The following is a 20,108-nucleotide window of genomic DNA, read 5'->3' as shown; positions in this document are numbered from 1 at the left end:
AGTTCGTCGGAATTTCCTCGGAATTTTGTAAAATCCCCCAACGGCTCTCCAACGGCTATAATATTTCCTCGGAATTCATCGGTTTTTTCCGAGGAACCCATTTTTCCTCGGAATTTCCTCGGAATATTCCGACGGATTGATATTTCCTCGGAATTCCGTCGGTATATTCCGAGGAAATTCCGAGGAAACCCAATTTTGTGTTTCCTCGGAATTTCCTCGGAAATTCCTCGGGATATTCCGAGGAATTCATTTTCCGTCGGAATGTTCATCAGAATACAGCTATTTTCTTGTAGTGCTAGGTGATCTACTGGCTTGGCTATGTTGTTGTCCCTCCTCTCATTCCTCTCACACCAAACATAATAGATCGTAGCCTGCAATACCAGTCTCAAAAGGATGAAAGTAAGCATGTCGTATGAACCAGTTAGCATACGTGAGATGGTCGTGTCCCAGTCAGGGTCAGGGTCCCTCCCAAACAGATTCCCAACAACACGAAGCCAAAGCGTAAATGTGTACGGACACGCGAAAAATAAATGGTCCCGTGTCTCATCAGGCTCACCACAAAAATAAATGGAACAGGCTATCGACTGGACATCGCACGGCTCGTAGGGGCCACCCTCAGGGTTGTCTCTTTTGTGGTGTTATAGTTTGGACTTCACATATTATATTTTAATTTTGAACTATCAAACATGGGTACATCTAAACCATTTAAATTTTATTATATGAAATATTTATGAGATCTCAAACCATTTAAAACTGGATAGAAAATTAAGATTAAGATTAATAGTTCATGATGACTCATTTAGAGTTAGAGCTGATAACGACTTCTGGCTGACACTTCATATACAAAGACTTATATTCAGCTTTTAGATCTCAGTGACGACCTATGATCCTTCTAGAAGATAGAGAAGACGAACTCAAACAATCTATATAACAAAATAAATGTTTAAAATGAAACTTAGCCGCGCATGGCGCGGATTCTATTCTAGTTTGTGACTTAAAACTCACCTCATGGGCATGGTTTGTTTTCCTATATAACGGTAAACCACATGTTGTGATTAGAAAGCTTAAACATGTCTCTCATTTCTTATTGGAAAGTTTAATTGATTGGAGAAAGGCAAAGCCCAAAGTAGATCTCTCCACCTTATCTCTTGAAGGCGACAAAGTAGATCTCGATTCCTCTGGCCCGGACGGCGCGTACCGGCAACTAGAGGGCCCTCCGGTTACGTTCTCTCTCTCTTTGCTGCCGCTCCATCTGTCTTGCTCCCCTTCGATATGTGTGTCGTCTTGGGCTAGGGTTTGAAGCCGGAGTGTACTCTGCTGCAGAGGGGTTTTTACTCTGGTGGTCTCTCAGCTTTCTATGGGATTATGACAAGGAGGTTGAGCGGTAGGTGGTGGTTGCAGTTGGCTTTTGGGGTTTGGATTGAGATTGATTTTCTCTCTCATATCTCGTCACATTTTCTCTGTCCGTGAGGAGGAGCGTTGCTGTATCCTCTCCGGATCTTCGACGGTTCGCTGTTTCGGGTCCAGGCGGTCATTCGGCTCGGGAGAGAGTCTCTTGTCGGTACGTCCAGCCTGAGTGTTATTAAACTTAGCATGGTGGACGCTGGTGGTTTTCTCTTTCACGGGGGAGAGTTGGTGCTTGAGCTATGCGGCCGGCTCGCGTAGGTCATGTCAGTGGTTTAAAGAGCAGTCGTCTATGCCGCTTAAGTGGCTGTTTGCTTTGCCTCCCACTACAAAAAAAGTCATCATTGATAGCACATGATTATAGCACGTTTTACTGAACTGCTATCGTAGATGAGTCTAAAATTTGCTTATTATATAATAGGGTTAATTAAACGCTATGGTGGAGTTTCACTAAGCGGGAACCTAAAATTAGCTTTACCGCGGCACACTTAGCAAAAAAAAAGACTAATCTTATTATTTTTCCTCTCTCCACTCGCGAAAGACCTTTCTCTTTTTCTCAGTTTCCCCTCTTTCCCTACTAACTCTAAAAAAATTAGACCACAATCTCCATCACTAAAACCCTAATCTGCTAATCTAGAACCGTAATAAAGCTCCCCACATCCATTATTGTCGACTGCGAAGGTATCAAAGATTGTGATTGCGACATCTCTGTCGATTGTTATCTCAAATGGAAGAGATGTTTTGTTGCTTTGATTTCTTCTTTGTTTTCTTTCCTGTTTGATTTGCGTTCCTGCTCCACGTTGTTTGCTTAGATTCCCTTTATTATATTCTTAACAACATTAAACTTGATTCATGATTTTATCGATTTCGATTTACAGTCAAGCGATAAATTGTTCAATTTAGGTTTGATTGATTATATTATTTGTTACTTTGAATGGTTCTCTATGTTACTAAAGGTTTCAATTTAGGTTTTAGAACATAGAATGGTCGACAAAGATTGGGTTCATCAGAGCGGGTAATGAATTTTATCATATATGTTATGTTTCAGTATTTGTTTAGTCACTGAGCTTGTGAATTTTTGTTTTGGTTTCATGTCACCGAAGAGTCGATCCTGCTTATGAGAGAGGAGCTACTAAGTTTGTACGGGAAGTGGCTGCAGCTTCGGGAGGAATTGATATGATTGTCTGTCCTTGCATTGACTGTCGTAACATAGATCGTCATTGCGGAAGTGTGGTAGTTGCTCATCTTGTTACTAGGGGAATGGAGGAGGCTTATAAGAAGCGCACTGATTGGTATCTGCATGGAGAGTTGAGCTCAGTGGTTGAAGATGAAAGAATGGCAAGTCAATGGAATGATGAGATCATTGGTTTATACAGAGCTGCTGAGTGTTCCGATGAAGCTTTAGCTGGTACGGGGGATGTCTTTGAGATAGCAGAGGGAGAGGACATGAAAGAAGATGAATTTTTGGCGAAGCTAGCTGAAGCTGAAACACCTTTGTATCCTACATGTGCGAACCACAGCAAGTTATCTACAATAGTGTCATTATTTAGATTGAAGACTCGGAATGGATGGTCTGACAAGAGCTTCAATGAACTGCTAGAGACGTTGCCGGAAATGTTACCAGAGGAGAATGTGCTGCACACTTCACTGTACGAGGTTAAGAAATTTTTGAAATCATTTGATATGGGTTACGAGAAGATCCATGCTTGTGTGAATGACTGCTGCCTATTCAGAAAGAAGTTGAAGAAGCTTGAGTACTGTCCAAAATGCAAGGCATCGAGATGGAAGACTAATATCCATACGGGTGAGAAGAAGAAAGGAGTCCCACAGAAAGTATTACGCTACTTTCCAATAATCCCAAGGTTGAAGAGAATGTTCCGGTCTGAGGAAATGGCTAAGGATCTAAGGTGGCATTTCAGCAACAAAAGCACTGATGGGAAATTCGACACCCTGTTGATTCAGTCACATGGGATCAGATGAATGCGAAATACCCTGACTTTGCCGCTGAAGAAAGGAACATGAGGCTTGGACTTTCAACAGACGGATTTAATCCATTCAACATGAAGAATTCTATGTACCGTTGCTGGCTGGTATTGTTAGTCAACTACAACTTGCCACCTGATTTATGTATGAAGAAGGAGAACATAATGCTTTCACTGTTGATTCCTGGTCCACAACAGCCTGGTAACAGTATAGATGTATACTTAGAGCCTCTCATTGAAGATCTAAACCATCTGTGGAGCAGTGGAAAGTTAGTGTACGACGCTTATACTCGATCAACTTTCACACTGAAGGAAATGCTGCTTTGGACGATCAATGATTTCCCGGCTTATGGGAATCTTGCAGGCTGCAAAGTGAAGGGAAAAATGGGGTGTCCTTTATGTGGGAAAAACACAGACAGTATGTGTGATAACCCGCCCTTCGGGATAAAAAAAAAAAAAATGAATCTGGAGCCGAGCATTTGGGAGTCTAAGTATCAGGAGGAATGTTGAGTTTTGATCACATAAAACTTGACATGATTCAAAGAAAAGAGAAGACTGGTCGAACATCAACTTTGTGGTCGAACCGCGGGCGGTAAAGATCGATCGGCAAATTTCAAAGAATGAAGTGGTCGAAGAATTGTTTGCGAGGGAACTATGAGTCGAATAAGCTGCTCGACCATAGTTAGAAGATGCCTTAGATTGATCAGACGAACGTTTTGGAAGCATAACATTTTTGGAAGCACGACGTTTCAGAAGCTCGACGTTTTTGAAGACCGACGTTTCTTCATCACGAAGTTTTCTTGGAAAATCTTCGTATCAGTAAAATACTATTCTGGGGACATAATAAGTTGGAAGCAGGACGGGAATTAAGCAGGACGGGAAGCAAGCACGACAGTATTGAAGCACGGCAGGAAAACCCGAAATCGGGCAAAAACCCTAATTTTGGTATTATGAAATTTTTCGAGGAAGCTGGAGACTCGGGAAATATTTTTCATCAAGGTCAGAAATATTTTGGATTCTATTAAGAATATTTAGCTCATCAGAACTGGAGCGGAAAAATATTTGGGATTGATCGCGGGTAGAAAATATGCCGGAAAGGTCAAAAATCGCGTAAACCGATCAAGAAGCTCGAGGTGTCTCTATGCATATGGCCAGGACGTTCTGTCTAGCATATCAGCAGATGAGTTTCAACAAAAGGAGGAGGTGTAGACGTGCATGGTTGCTGAACATGCAGCTTGACAAGTCGTAGCTCGAGGTGTCGCAATACCTGCGATATGCGCATGCGAATCGACACGCAGAGGCCGGTGTGTCGCGACGCATGCACTCCAGCCATGCAGCAAGCCATCTGGACGTGGTGCTGTCATCTGGCATGTAAAGGAAGCATGCATCAGGACATGTGGACACCCGTGTGTCGCAACGCATGCGACCGGAAGCATGCGGGACGACACACAGCCGCTTGGGTGGCACCGTCTGACTCGCTGGCGATTTCTATATAAACCCTTCACCCCCTGCTCATTTTCATTGATCCATCACACAGCAAAAGACACTTAAAGACGTGGCTAGTGAGAGAAAGAGAAAGAAAAAGAAGTTTTAGAAGAAAAGTTCTTTTGGAAGACCGAGATATCACCGAGAAGAGAAGTTCTGCCCGATCGAAGAATTTCTGCAATCTCTAAGCAGAAGCTCTGTCCAAACCATTTCGTCCAAGCCTTTCCTTTGGTGATCAAGTAGAGGTTCTGCTCAGATTAGTTCAGATCAGTCGAAGCTTTGAAGCCGATACGCTACCCGGAAGTCCGAATATCGATCAGAAGCTAAAGGAGGTTCTTTCCAAGTTCTGATCAGTCCAGTCCAGCCCGTCCAAGATGTCAGCATTGGGTTTTGGCTAAGCTCTCTCTCTCCGACCAACAAGCTGCTAGAACACTGTGAGTTGGTTTGTTTGAGTTCCACTTGGAACTTAGGGAAGATCAAGTATTCATATAGAGTAGAATGCTCACACTGTTGCATGGTAGTCCTTAGGGTTATTTATTAAACCGGACTCAGTTTAGCACGGGCTATGCTGAGATGAAATGGAATTAAGACTGAGATAATAACCTGACTAGGACTAGGATGATCGATTATAGTTGAACTGAGATTGAGATGAGATGCATGTCTTGATTATTTACTACTTGGTTGATTAATTATGGATTAGACATGCCTTAGTGATGATTGCTTGGTAGTGATTATTGTTTGTGCAGGGATTGTGGTAACTATTGGATTTATCCGATGATAATGTAGTTGTTGGTGAAGGACGTTGGCAGACGCAAGAACCAAAAGCTTTGGTGAATGGACTTCCTCTCGGACCAAAGGCAGTAAAAGTTTTTCTGGATGTTGTACATGAACCTGAAACATTTTTATGGAGGCCTACGTTGGAAGTGGCATACCTTGAGGACAGCGTAATGACTTTTATATCATGGCCCGCTCACAAAGTTGTATTCGAAAACCCAATAGAAGCAAGAAGAAAAGTGTCTCCGACTCCAAATACTGCAGGTCTTAAAGTTCTTCTCTTGGGTCTACTGGAAGCAGCCTTAAAAAAAGTGGAAAATCAAGAGCAACAACATCAACTACTCCTACTAAGAAGTCTCCCTCAATGCTGGTAACATTTTCTTCCTCAGGTTGTAAATAATAATATTTGTCTTACTGTCTGAGTACTACAATGTTTTGTACTGTAAACATGACAGCTAAATGATGGATCCCAAGCTATACAAGTGAATCAGAAGTGCAAATTGATGGACATCAGTGAGAGGAAACAAGTCGTTGCCGAAGGACGTGTGCATTCAACAGACCCATATCAGATGGTTCACTTTGTACGATTGGGTCCGAACGCAGCTAGAGTGTGGATAGATGCAGTGTTGGTAGATGATGCAGACGCTTGGAGGAAATCTGATGAAATAGAGAGCTTGAAGGATGCACATGGTTCTTCTATCGCATGGCCACTTGATAAATTGATCATATTTTAAGAGGAACAGGTAAGTGTTGTGCTTTCTCTTTACAATCTTTCTGATGCAATTCCTATACTGATTAGAGGTTTTGATTGTAGTAACTTGGAGAATGAAGAACTCTGGTCCAGCCTTTAAACAAGGCTACTGAACTTATAATTATCTTATGTGTATGACTTTGTTTTCAGTTTTCAATCGGCTGTGTAAATTTTATGACTTATGTATTAGCTACATATTCTATGAATGCTTTCGCTGTTGTTTATGAGTGGTGTTTTCTGAAATCAATTATGGGCACCAACATACCATAGCATAACCAACAAACCAGCAATAACAAAAAACAATTGTTATAGTTGAAAATCATAGCATTTAAATCAAACTACGAATTAGACAAACAAATCTACAATAGCAAAAACAAAAATGTTATAGTAAAATATCATAGCGTTTTAAATTACCTACGAATTGGACAATGATAACATATTTCGAAGCTATACCAAAATTAAATATAAGAATACTGAACAGCTATTGTAGAAGGACATATCATAACTCGAATTATGAATCGTAAACAATTTGTGACAAAATTAAAACGTGTTATAGTTACGTTAAAAACGACATTCATTTATTGCTATCATATCGGAATATTAGTAGCGTCAAAGAAAACCGCTATCGTAGAGAGGGGGCCTATTATGGCTGCCGATGACATAGCAGATGAGAAAACGCTATGAAACCCCTACAATAGCGTTTATCGTGTGCTAAGAATGTACATATTTCTTGTAGTGTTCTCACCTTCGGTCATCTGCTTCACGGTTCCTGCTCCGTAGTTTTGTGCCATGTTTCTAATTTCCCATTTTTTTGCTAAGGCAAGTAACAGCTCTAGCGTCTCCAATTTTAGCTCGTCGGTTCTCGGCTGCTACGGGCTTGTGGTGGTTTTCGGGTCATTGATCGCCACTTCTTAACGCTTGCTCTTCGCTCACATCCCAGCATCACATAGGTTTGCTTGAGCTTCTGTGGTGGTGTGCGTGATAATTGTGTGCAAGTTGGATTCGGGGTGGGAAGTATGGAGTTTACAGCTCATTTTGCTCGGAACATCGTGTACATGTCGCTTTCGTGCCTAATAAATGCTCGGTTTTTGGTTGTTGTGGGTGCTAGGCCTTTTCTATTGCTGTTTTTTCTTGCAGGTTAGCGATATGATGCCTCGGCAATTTGTTCTCGGGTGGGTCATTATTTTTAAGAGAGGATCACCGGAGAGGCCAAAATTACTAGGTTCTTGCTCTCGTTTGAACTTGGCTCATTTTTTTGCGTCAAGCTGTTGTTGCGGACTTGGTAGAGCCTCGGGACAACGGTCTTGGTTGTTGTGTCTGCCTTGTCATAGCTAGATCGAGTCTATGTTTAGAATTTTATTTTCTTTCTCTGCTTCTTGTTAACTTCTGTAATTTATGTCAAAAACGAAAAAGCTTGGTAATAATATTTTACATTTTTACCAAAAAAAAAAAGTTTAATTTACTGAGTACTATCAAAAACCTGCAACAACTATGGGACTTGGAATCTTATATGTAGTTGATAGTTGACTATTATAGCTTAGAGATCGGGGAGTTACAGCTAGAACTTAGAGTCAAGAGTTGGCAAATGGTAGAGGTTGTTGTTTCCTTTACAGTGCAGAAGCTAAGGTAGTTGCTCATGGAAGAACAGTTGTTCTTGTTTGGTATATGCTTAATAATTTCCGGGGCACATAATGTTATTAAGTCAAGACCATTTATGACACATAAGAATATATGACGAAAATTTATCAGTTTTATAGAGGATTCTTATTGTTTTATGGATAAGCATTAATAATTATCATTTCCCCGCGAAAACATACTTTCACAAAGAGAAGTTTGATGATCTCAGTGAGATACTACTGAAAGTGATAAATATAAATATATTCTCGCTGTATACACTTTGTGTTACAGGCAAAATAAAGAAAGACAAAAAAATTGAACTATCCTGTTTTTTTTTTTTTTTTTGGACCTCTTCTATGGCTATAGACATGAATTTTGCTCAGATTTACAAACTTATATCTAACTTGAGAATATATTCTCAACATGAGCATAGATTTCTGACCATTTAGCTGCTCTCTCTTAAAGTGTTTACTCTTCCTTCAGGTTGTAGAGGAGCTATCCTGACAATTGTGCTCTCTGTATATGCTGCTATCACTTGATCAGCTTGACTGAAGTCACCTAAGATCTTTTGGCATGTCTCAACAAGACAGTGTCTGCAGCTTGGACAAGTCAGATGTTGTTGAAGCCACTTGTCAATGCAATGAACATGGAATCCGTGGTTGCACTTAGGTAGCAGCCTGAGCTTCTCACCGGAAACAAAATCTGACAAACAGATGATGCATTCTTCACCGATCCCCGGCAGGTTCATCCCAGGTGAGTAACTCACGACCGGGAACATCTTAAGAGCTTTCTTCTTGATTCCTTTGTTTGGTGACCCATGTCGTGTTGAATGACTGGAGATAGGCTCAGAGATCATGAAACTTGAAGTACCTCTGAATGCGCAACGAATGATGTAATGTAAACCAAGGCAACAGATGATTCCACAGATAAGGACTGAGAGAAGCATCAAGACATTCCCGTTGAGGTTGTTTTCATGTGTGATTAGGGAAGATGGTGCGACCACGAAGGCTTGTTGAGTGTTGTGGTCAAATGGGTTGTGCAGAAGCAGTTTTCTAGAGACAAAACCGCCACTGACTTGTTCTTGGAAGGCTTGAGCTGAAGAATATAATTCATTTGACGACATGTTCTTACACTCCTAAAAAAGCTTTGAATCAAAGTCTTGTCTCTTTGTTTTGTTTGGTTTTTGCTTCTTACTGTTTCTGGAGAATTCAAAGTGGTCTTATAAATAGCTTGAGATGATTACTGATTGAGTGAGTGGGGAGTAAGATTTGCTTAAGAAAGTGGCATTATCTTCTTTTTTTCAAGTGAGATTTGAGAGGATTTGGACTTTGTTTGAGTGCTAATTTTACCCTTGGGCCATAGCTCCTCCAACCACAAGATGCTTGTGTAGGGACTATCACTTTTCCAACGTTGAATTCTGAAATCATTTCATTTGGTCTCACTTTAATTAAAATATTTTGTTTTTATTATGTTGGCCTTGTGTTGATTCTTGATAAGCTTGATTTATTTTATTTTCCACTATACTTTTTTATCAGGAGGGGGAGGATTTCGTTGTATCTTCTTCACAATTTTAATGCTTTGCCTATAATATGTAGTGTTGTAAAGCAGTCTTTTTTGCTTTAGCAGTTATGTTTCTTTGTTCTTTCCATGTGTATGTGTTGTGTTGCTTAATAATCCACTTTACTATAAAACAAAATAACTAATAGTTTTTCTATTGAGATATTTAAGTGGAAATCGATAAAACTCCAGGTACTTTTTATTAAAAAATTCTAATCCTTCGATTATTTGATTTATTTATACTTAAAGAAATAGATTTGAATTTGTTATTTTTTATACACCAAATTTTCTTGAATATTTTTCTTTTAAAGTTCTTTTTTTTTTCTGGACTAATATCTTAATTTGGTTCTTTACATCGGATTGTCTCTAATTTCATTGAGATATAAGAAATAGGTAAATATTGATTTTTACTAAAACTTGTGTTTCGTATGTTTTAGTTCAGAATCAGTCATATTCTTAAACATCTAAATGTCTGCATATAAATGGTTCTGTTTGTTTATTTGTTTTCTTTCTCTTTCGTTTTTATCTGAAACATGTTGTGAATAATTAAATAGAATTGAGAAACAAAGAATATAAATATAATACAAATAAAGGAACTGATCTTTTTGATTATTGTTTCAATCGTAAACTCAACTTATAACAAAGGGGTAATACACATATTTATAGCAAGGTGAAAATATTAAAATAACAAAAGGCGGTCATTTCAATCGGTCAAAAAAAATCTGGAAAATCATTATTTTATTGCATGTTTATCTTCAACATTCCTCCTTGATTCTCCATCTTTCATTACATAATGCCTCGTTAAAAATCTAGTCATGGAAAAATCCATTGGGACAAAAACCATGATAAGAGAAAAAGAGTTCATTGCCGTAATCTCCTCCTGAAAATAGTAGATATAGATTTCTTGTCACAGGTCACGCAAATGCCACATTCCGATACCATATACGTGTTTTCGGAATGTTGTAGTTGGAAGAGGTTTTGTAAACAAATCAGCTGGATTGTCGCATGACCGTACATACTCAATGTCCACCTCTTCATTTTTCTCGAGCTGCCGTATGTAACAGAAAAATCTCGGAGGGATATGCTTTGTTCTGTCGCTTTTGATGTAGCCTTCTTTGAGTTGAGCGACACAAGCCGAATTGTCTTCAAATATTTTCGTCGGCTCTTTCTTTTTAAGTATTCCGCTTGATACTTGTATGTGGTGACTCATTGACCAAAGACACACACACTCTCGACATGCTTCGTGAAGTGCAATAGTTTCTGCATGATTCGAAGATGTTGCAACCAGAGTTTGTTTCTGAGACCGACAAGAGATCGCGGTTCCACCAATTATAAAAACATAGCCGGTTTGCGATCGAGGCTTATGAGGATCTGATAAGTATCATGCATCTGCAAAACCAACCATACCAAACTCGGGTTTTCTAAAATACATTAACCTTAAATCAACTGTACCTTGGAGGTAACATAATACATGCTTTATTCTGTTCCAGTGCCTGCGAGTAGGAGCATAACTATATCTTGCCAGGAGGTTAGTAGCAAAGGCAATATCAGGCCTGGTACAGTTTGCAAGATACAAAAGCCTATCGGTAGCACTCATATAAGGTACTTTAGGACCTAATATCTTTTCGCTATCTTCGCAGGGCCTAAAAGGATCTCTCTCAACATCGAGACTTCTACCAATCATTGGAGTACTCAAAGGAGTCGCTTTATCCATATAAAAGCGTTTCAATAACCTTTTTGTATAATTTGATTGATGCACAAATATTCCTTCTCGGAGATGTTCTATCTAGAGCTCAAGACAAAACTTTGTCTTGCCGAGATCTTTCATTTCGAACACCTCTTTCATATGAGTTCGAGCATCATCAACCTCCTTTTGAGTTCCAATTACGTTCAGGTCATCTACATATACAACAATGATCACAAAGCCAGATGACGATTTCTTTATAAAAACGCATGGACATATCGCATTATTCACATATCCTTTACTCAAAAGATATTCACTTAAGCGATTGTACCACATGCGTCCGGATTGCTTTAATCCGTAAAGTGATCGCTGTAACTTGACCGAACAAATCTCCCTGGATTTTTCTTTCAATGCCCCTAGCATTTTCAATCCCTCAGGGAGTTTCATATATATATATATATCATTATCCGACGATCCGTACAAATATGCAGTCACAACGTCCATGAGATGCATTTCAAGATTTTTAGACGCCGTTAGGCTCATCAAAAATCTAAACATAATTGCATCCATTATCGGGGAATACGTTTCCTCAAAATCAATTCCCGGTCTCTGAGAAAAACCTTGGGCAACTAATCAGGCTTTATATCGTCTTATTTTTCTCACGAATACCCACTTATACCCAACTGAATTTGTATTCTCAGGCGTTATGACTATAGGTCCCAAGACATTTATTTTATTAGGGAAGAGTTATTCAGTTTGAATGGCCTTCTGCCACTCCTCCCAATCATGTCTTTTTAACATTCCAAAATGGACCTTGGATCGGGATCATTTTCATGATCGATCTTTTTGACACAGAAAAGGAGAACATTCCATCAACATCTTTTATCTATTAATTTTCATCAAGGGCATAGTTGATGGAAATCTCATACTTTTTTGTTCCATTCTCGTCATCTGGATCCATATCTTTATTTGGTTATTCTTGAACATTTTCATCTATTCCTTCTTTCAGACATTTTTCAGTATCAGGTTTTCTTTGAACCTTTCCACTTATGTCTTCTTTCAGATATTTTTCAGTATCAGATTCTTCTGGAACCTTTCCACTTATGTCTTCTTTCAGACATCTTTCAATATCAGGTTCTTTCTGAACATTTCTGCTTTGCTCAACAATTTTTTTTTTCGGGGATTTTTATCTTTAGAACCCACTAGTCTCCCCCTCTTTAACTGAACCCTAGGTTCATTCATTTTGTTACCATCAGTTTGTTCTTTAGGAACATCAACTCTTGATGGAACATTTTCAGCGGGTATATCATGTCGTATCTGTGAATACATTTGGTAACTGGTTTGCCAAATTATGCAAATGCATAATTTCCTGAATTTCCAGCTCTCTTTGATTTGTAGGGGGACCAAAGTGTAACGACTGTGTACACTATGTAATCTTTTTAGGAATTTCTCAAATTACTCCCCCTAACACTAGAAATTCATTCTCATTAAAATGGCAATCGACAAACCGTGCCGTAAATATATCACCAGTTACTGGTTCAAGATACCTTATATATGGCTTGTTCTAACTCTTCCAGAGTTTTATACATTCCCGAAAGCATCTTTAACTCTCCAGGGACTACTAAATAACTAGATGCAACTCAAATATTTTGTGTCCTGCCAGACATATCAATATACTGCATATATTTTAAATTTTCTCCAGTGACCTCAGAACAAGCCGTTTTTTCATACCTCAAGGTCATCTTTCATTTCATTCTCTCTGGAAAAATATATACCTTTGACTTTTGGTCCAAAAATCTCTTATTTTTCTAACGAGCTTTATATCGAATTGATGGCCAATCAATTCACTTTACCCTCATATATAGAGGTAGATTCATAATCCTCATTTATATAGCGCTTTTTCAATATTGTCGACAATCTATTTTCTCTTTGGTTCCATCTTTTTACTCATACTGATATGGTTAATCAAGATCTCTTTATCATCATCAATGATTTACCCAGGTACCTGACTATTATATTAACCATATCAACGGTCTCATCATGAGATTCATCATCTAGTTATATTTTTGCTCTTTTTCGAGGACTCTTTGGAACCAAAGTGGTCTATCACGTCTCTAGCGTGCTATAGACTCATATATCGTCTTTTTAGGATACTATTTTCTTATTGGAGCATTTTCAGCTGAAATATGAGATTTCATTATTTCATCAAAATGTCTGGCAGGCATTTTGTAAATGGATTATTCTACTTTTCATTTTAATTCATTTCACATATCTCATTCCATCAGCTTATCATATTCTTCTAGCAAACTTGCGAGCATATTTCTAATTATCCATATACTTTATATCTCTGGATTGTATATGTCTTTATTACATGCACAACTGCATTACACCCGATCATGGGAATCATCTTAATTGAATTTACTTTATCAAGTTCTTTTTCAAGTGCGAACATAATTTCTTAATGTTCCACTCACTAGGATTCTTTAATTCTCCCCCTCGAGATGATGACATTCCATGTCTAAAATCTCGTACTGAATCCCACTCTAGAACCAATAACATATTCAATTTTTCCATTTGGGATGCATTATGTTTCAAATCCTTTAGAGTGAGATCTTAATTTGGGGTCTGCTTAAAGAAATCATATATAATGAACTTGTTTGATGATTCTTCAGCCATGATGGTTTCATTTTTTTTTTTTTGACATGCTATATGTGAAAAACTTATGGTTTTTCAACATTTCACAATTATGTCGATAACATTATTGGAGATGGCTATATATCAGTAAACTTCAGGTTTACCACTCATTTATATTTTTGCCATCCTTTTTTTATGCATGTCTTTTCATCATAAGCTCCTCTAGAGCCAATAATAATTTTTATATTACTAGATACTATACTTATTTATTTTGAGAGGATAAATATTTGCTACCTTTAGTAGTCATGTACGATGACCAAATATCTGCCAGGTATATCTACCTCCATCCTGAATCTCAAAATCTTATTCAGGAAGATAATTCTCATATCACATCGATATTTTATTTTCATTTTCTGGACCAACCAGAAAATCTGAATCATCAAGATGAGTATTCAAGCTATGAAAAGATGGTCCGGGCTCATAAGAGATGAAGTTTATTTCACTTCCTTTTTCTTTTTCTTTTTGATTCTCGATAGAGATCGGCTAAATATTTGGCGTACGACAACTATGTACCCAATTTTATTTCTGGTCGTATCTATAGCAAACCTTTTCTGTTTGCCTTTTATCACCCGACCACTTTCATTTTTCGTGGAAGTTTCCATTATTGTGACAGGGACGGAATCTTCATTCTCGTCCTCTTCCACGACCATGATAGCGGTTTCAACCGCATCTACACCCTCGTCCTTTTCTAGTAGGACCGACTTGATGGTTTAGTATCATGATTTCATTTTTTTTTTCAGTTTTCACGGAGGATTTACATCAACTCCGATCCTTTTTTCAACGATTTAATTATCAAAGATCTTCTAGATCTTTTCTCTTGATACACCTCATCTTATAAACCATCATCAAAGTGATGTAAAATATCATGGCTTTATTTTTTTGTCATCCGATATAGTTTTCAACTTATCGATGATTTCTCAAAGCTCTCTCATGTACATCTTTGCATCCACTGCCCAAGTCTTATAATTATTTCTCGTAATATCAAGGGCATATATTTTGAGCTTTGTCAAATTTGACATGATAACCGTATCCATAGAATAATAATATATAAAGACGGAAATTTAAATGCATAAATTAAAAGCATAAAATAAATGCATAAATTAAATTGCAGAAATTTAAAGAGAAATAAATAAAATTGGAGATTAGCCTACCACATGATCCGAAGAGTCTTAGACTACCATATTGATCATTTTTCAAAGTCCGAGGAGACATGGTCTACCATTTTGACTTTTACTTATTTCAAGGTCCGAGGAGACTTAGCCTACCATTTTTTACCTTTTCTTTTTATTCACGGAGGCAAAGCCTACCACGTGTTCTCTGATCGTGAAGGCATAGCCTACCATAACGATCAGTCGGGAAAGACAGTGCCTATCATCCCGATAAATAGATGGATAAAGCCTAGCCTCTCACTCCGAAAAAATAATAATAAAATTTAAATAAATTAAATATATTGAAATACATAAATTTAAACATTACTCGGCTGGTTTAAGAATTTTCGGATTGATAAACCTCAGTTGGCCAGAATTCGTACTGATAACGTGTTGTGAATAATTAAATAGAAGTGAGAAACAAAGGATATAAATATAATATAAACAAAGGAACTGATCTTTTTTATTATTGTTTCAATAGTAAACTCAATTTACAACAAAGGAGTAATACACATATTTATAGCAAGGTGAAAATATTAAAATAACAAAAGAGATATAATTTAGAAACTTGAAAAGAGAATAGAGTGAGCAAGGCACGTAGAGAAGACTATCAGAATTTACTGGCTTCTCAAGTTAGAAGCCAGTAAGTAGATAAGCCGAAACCTCACCCAACAGCCGACTCGTCTTCGCTTTCACCAGAGAACCCTAATTTTATCTCCATCCATTTCATCCTAAAGCAGACATCAAACAGAGGTGAGAGTCTCCGTGAATCAGATGTAGAGGTAAAACGCGTCGCAACGTCAAACTTTCCCTTCAGAGATCGGGATTCACCTCGCCGGAAGATCGAAAGAACCCAACATCGATGCAAATCTAGGAGAATAAAATGTATGAGGCTTAAGGAATCATGACTCAAATCTGTCCTCATAGAGCTAAAACACGAAGCCTTAAACTGTGAAAGTTACCGAAGACTATCGTGCACCCTCCATCACCAGAAACCTGAACACTAAGCCAGAAAACACCCGAATCGAATCTAGAAATGCAGCACATGGTCTGAACAAAAAGGAGAAAAAAAAACTCTCTTGCAGCGACTGGTGAAAAAACCGACACCAGAAAAAAAAAAGGCAAAAATTGGTGGATAGTATCTGGAAGAAGAGAGAAAGAGAGAGATTACATAAAAAAAAATTGCATATTCCAAAAAAAAAAAGAATCCTTGAGCTAAATTTTGCCAATGGTAGTTTATCTCTATTTTCATGAATATACATAATTTTTGACTAAATTTCCATATACACATTTTGCCAAGTTAAATGAACTATATGAAAACTCAATAATTAAAGGAAATTGTGCTAGATGCATTAATATATTGACACACGTTGTACAGGAAAAAAGTATTCAAAAATATATTGCAGAATTTTTATAAAATTAATATCGATAATAGTCTAATTTCATTAGAATCATCAAATAATAGTTAATAATTCTTTAATTTCTTCAAATTAAATGACATTATAGGATAACAATTGTTTCAGAGTACCTATTTTAGTTTTTTCATAAAATTTACTTATTTTAATTGTTTCAACCATTTTGATTTTGAAATTTTATTAGTTAAATTACATTTTATGATGATTGTGTTGTTTAAAAAAAATCAATTATCACTTTATAAATTAATAATTATATAACCGTATTATTATTAATTTATAGAGTTCGTACTATTTTTATTTATTTAGAGTTGTTACTATTATAAATTATACTGAATAAATTTTATTTTGTAACACACCACATTTTGATTACTATATGAAACTATGCATACTTTTTCAATTGTAAAAAATAATATATCATGATCCGGGCAATAGCGCATGTTTTATTTTAAACTGATTAAACACATTTTATACATTAATTTAATATTTTTTAACTAATTTAATGTTGTTTAGTGTAAAAAGAGATTTTAGTTGCATAATATTTATTTCATGTAGCTTAATTAACATTATTATAATTGTTTTGTATAGTTTGTCTTGCTAATAATTTAGTGCATATTATAATATGTTTAAATTTGTTGTTTATAATTAGTGTTAAGCATTTATCTTCAGATAATATATATTCTGAACATTTTCATTACTATTTTTATTATATTTATTGTATAATGTAGTTATTTTCAATGTATCTTCAGATAATAATATATGTATAAGATATTAGTTAATTTATTTTTAGTTATTTCAACTTTTTTGTTATGAATTTTTAATAAAATATCTGTAATTTATTTGATTAATTGTATGATATATTTTGAAAAAAGATAATTATAAAATGTATTTGATGTAAACTTACTAATTTTTATTTATATACAATATTTAATTTAACATGGAAGTTTTTTAAATGAGTGTATTATTTTGTTTATGAAAATATAAATAAAATAGTCCATAAGTTTAATTGATTTAATATTTATTGAAACTATTTTGCAGTATCTAAGCCTGCAAAAATAAGTTATACTTATTTTTTTTCATAAATGTTTTGAATATTTTAGTCAGTTATTTGATTTATCAAATAATTTGAAAGAAAATTGATAAAAAGTTATTAAAAAGAAGAGACATAATGTTTTATACTGTTTAAACACAAGATTAATTATTTTCTTGTTTGGAAACATAGATAATAGTATAATATAGTTTTCATAATTACTTTATAATATAAGGGTCTATATAATTTAAAATCCTAGAAAAGGTTGGGTCCTAGAGAATGTTTATGTATCAATAAGAGAGATGTAATTTTTTATTTATGAAAATATAAATAATGTAATCCATTAGTTTAATTGATTTGATATTGATTGAAATTATCTTGTAGTATCTAAACCTTCAACAATAAGTTATACTTATTTTTTATTTTTTTCATAAATTATTTGAATATTTTAGTTAAATTTTGAGGTTTTTTACTCAATAGACCCTCAAAATCTCAAAATACTATTTACATTTCAGTTTAGTCCTTATAATTTTGTAACTTAAATATAATTTAATTTTTAGTTATCTCAACTCTTTTTGTGAATTTTTAATAATACTAGATTTTTTATTCGCGCTACGCGCGAATCTGCTTTATTAATTTAATTTAATTTTGCAATATTTTTTAAGAAAAAAATGAATTTCGTAAAAAATATTTTTATTAATATTATTAAAATATTATTTGATTTCCTATTTACATTGTTTTTATAAATTTGTTATTTTTGAACTTAGCTATTTATTTGTTTGTATTATAAAAGTAAAATTACTGTTACTAAAGTATTTATAGTTTCTTATAAGTACATAATTTTAATATCACATAGATTTCTCAGTACATATACACTACTATACTATGCTATACACTACTATGAATACTTTATTAATAATTAGTTTTATTTTTAATAATATTAAGATAATATAATAGAAAATTGTTTTATATACATTTTTCTATGAAATTTATTTAAAGTGTGCTTTATTATTCTTCATAGTTAAGTTTTTATACAATTTTACCATTTAAATACCTAATATTTAGATATCAGTTTGTTTGTATACGTAAATGTATAAATGTATTTATAAACATGTGTATATTGTTTCTTAATAAAATACTTAAAAGCGTCATATATATTGTTCCATGCTTATTAACTAATACAACACTGTTATAAATATTTTATTATAATTTTATGTGTATTTCTATTTGAATGACATAAAAGATTAATCCTTATGCAATATATCTAACTTTTATGTATTTACCAAATTTTTAGAATGAATGTATTATTATATACTTATTTTATGCATATTTGTATTTAAAATACTCTTATTTAATTCTTTTAAATGCATATCTAATAGTTTTATATGTATATTTAGGTTTAAATCATAATAAATATTTTGATGAAATTTAAATAATAGTAACTATCTGTTTGTTAGATATAAGAAAAGGAGAATATATATATATATATATAATTTATGCTAATATTAAGTAATATTTTATTTATTAAAATAAAAAAATAAAAATCTAAAAAATTAAATATATCTCCTACTTGATATAGTTACAATATAAATTAGTGGTGGGATTATGATGTTTTAGCGGTTCACAAAATGTTTTCCCCGATTGAGAAGTTATTTTTCTCGGAAAAAGGTTACCATGTACTTCGATTTATTATTATTAGTGACCTAATTTAAAAAAAAAATATTTTAGATAATAAAAAAATTTAGGTATGTTTCATAAAAACATGTTTGGTTAGTTAAATGAATATTTGGATTATGACTTTTTAAAAACAATTGTCTCAAAATTTATTAAAATCTAATTGTTGATGAGTAAATAACTATGTTAATTTATTTAATTGATAAAAGGCAATTCAAAAGCATATAAACAAACTTTTTAATCAACAATATGTGTATTAATTGTGGATTATTCTTACCACATTTTATTTTTAATAGAACTTTGTAAGCTTATTATAAGCCAAAACTGAATTGGCCCGGTAAGAAAGAAACGAAAATTGACCAATGTTTTTAAGAACCTTTTATAATCTATTATAAAATTAGATGATTTTATAGCCAACACCAATATAAAAATACTAAAATTTTATTTTTTACTTATTTGATTAGGTTAATTATTTTAATATTAATTATATATTTTATTTTTTATGTATATGCTATTTTATGTTTTGACATACTTTATGAATTTTTTAAATAACTTTTAGTGTTATGTTTTAAGATAGTTAGCATATATATCAAGTTAGTTAATTTTAGTTCATATTTTGAAATTAATTTATAGATTTACTTTCGAAATATTAAGATTTATAAAAATATTAAACAATGATACTGATTTGGAATATTTTTCGTATTTTTATTTATATATGAATATTTTTAATAGTATATAGCCCTTATCGTAATATTGGCTGTGGACATAATTTGTTTTTTTCTTGTTAAACTATTTTTATGTTAAGTTTTCAAGAATTTAGTATAAATACCAATCTAATTTTTAAGATAATTAATACTTTAGTTAATTTATCATTTTTGTAATTTTGTATTTTACTT

At 34.4% G+C, this 20,108-nt stretch overlaps 1 protein-coding gene across 1 annotated transcript; it reads right to left on the bottom strand.

The window, feature by feature from the left end:
* Positions 1 to 8,259: 8,259 nt before the first annotated feature.
* LOC106405168 (RING-H2 finger protein ATL75-like) lies at positions 8,260 to 10,374 on the bottom strand. Its single transcript, XM_013845758.3, has one exon. The coding sequence runs from the start codon at positions 9,134 to 9,136 to the stop codon at positions 8,459 to 8,461; it is 678 nt and encodes a 225-aa protein (XP_013701212.2). The 5' UTR covers positions 9,137 to 10,374; the 3' UTR covers positions 8,260 to 8,458.
* Between the last annotated feature and the right edge of the window lie 9,734 nt (positions 10,375 to 20,108).

Source organism: Brassica napus, chromosome C6 (genome assembly GCF_020379485.1).
Source record: "Brassica napus cultivar Da-Ae chromosome C6, Da-Ae, whole genome shotgun sequence".
Classification (NCBI taxonomy): domain Eukaryota; kingdom Viridiplantae; phylum Streptophyta; class Magnoliopsida; order Brassicales; family Brassicaceae; genus Brassica; species Brassica napus.
This window is presented reverse-complemented; position numbering and strand designations above follow the sequence as displayed.

What these genes read in the sequence shown, in the direction of transcription:
- LOC106405168 (XM_013845758.3), bottom strand. Translation starts at nt 9,136, where the DNA reads ATGTCGTCAAATGAATTATATTCTTCAGCTCAAGCCTTCCAAGAACAA.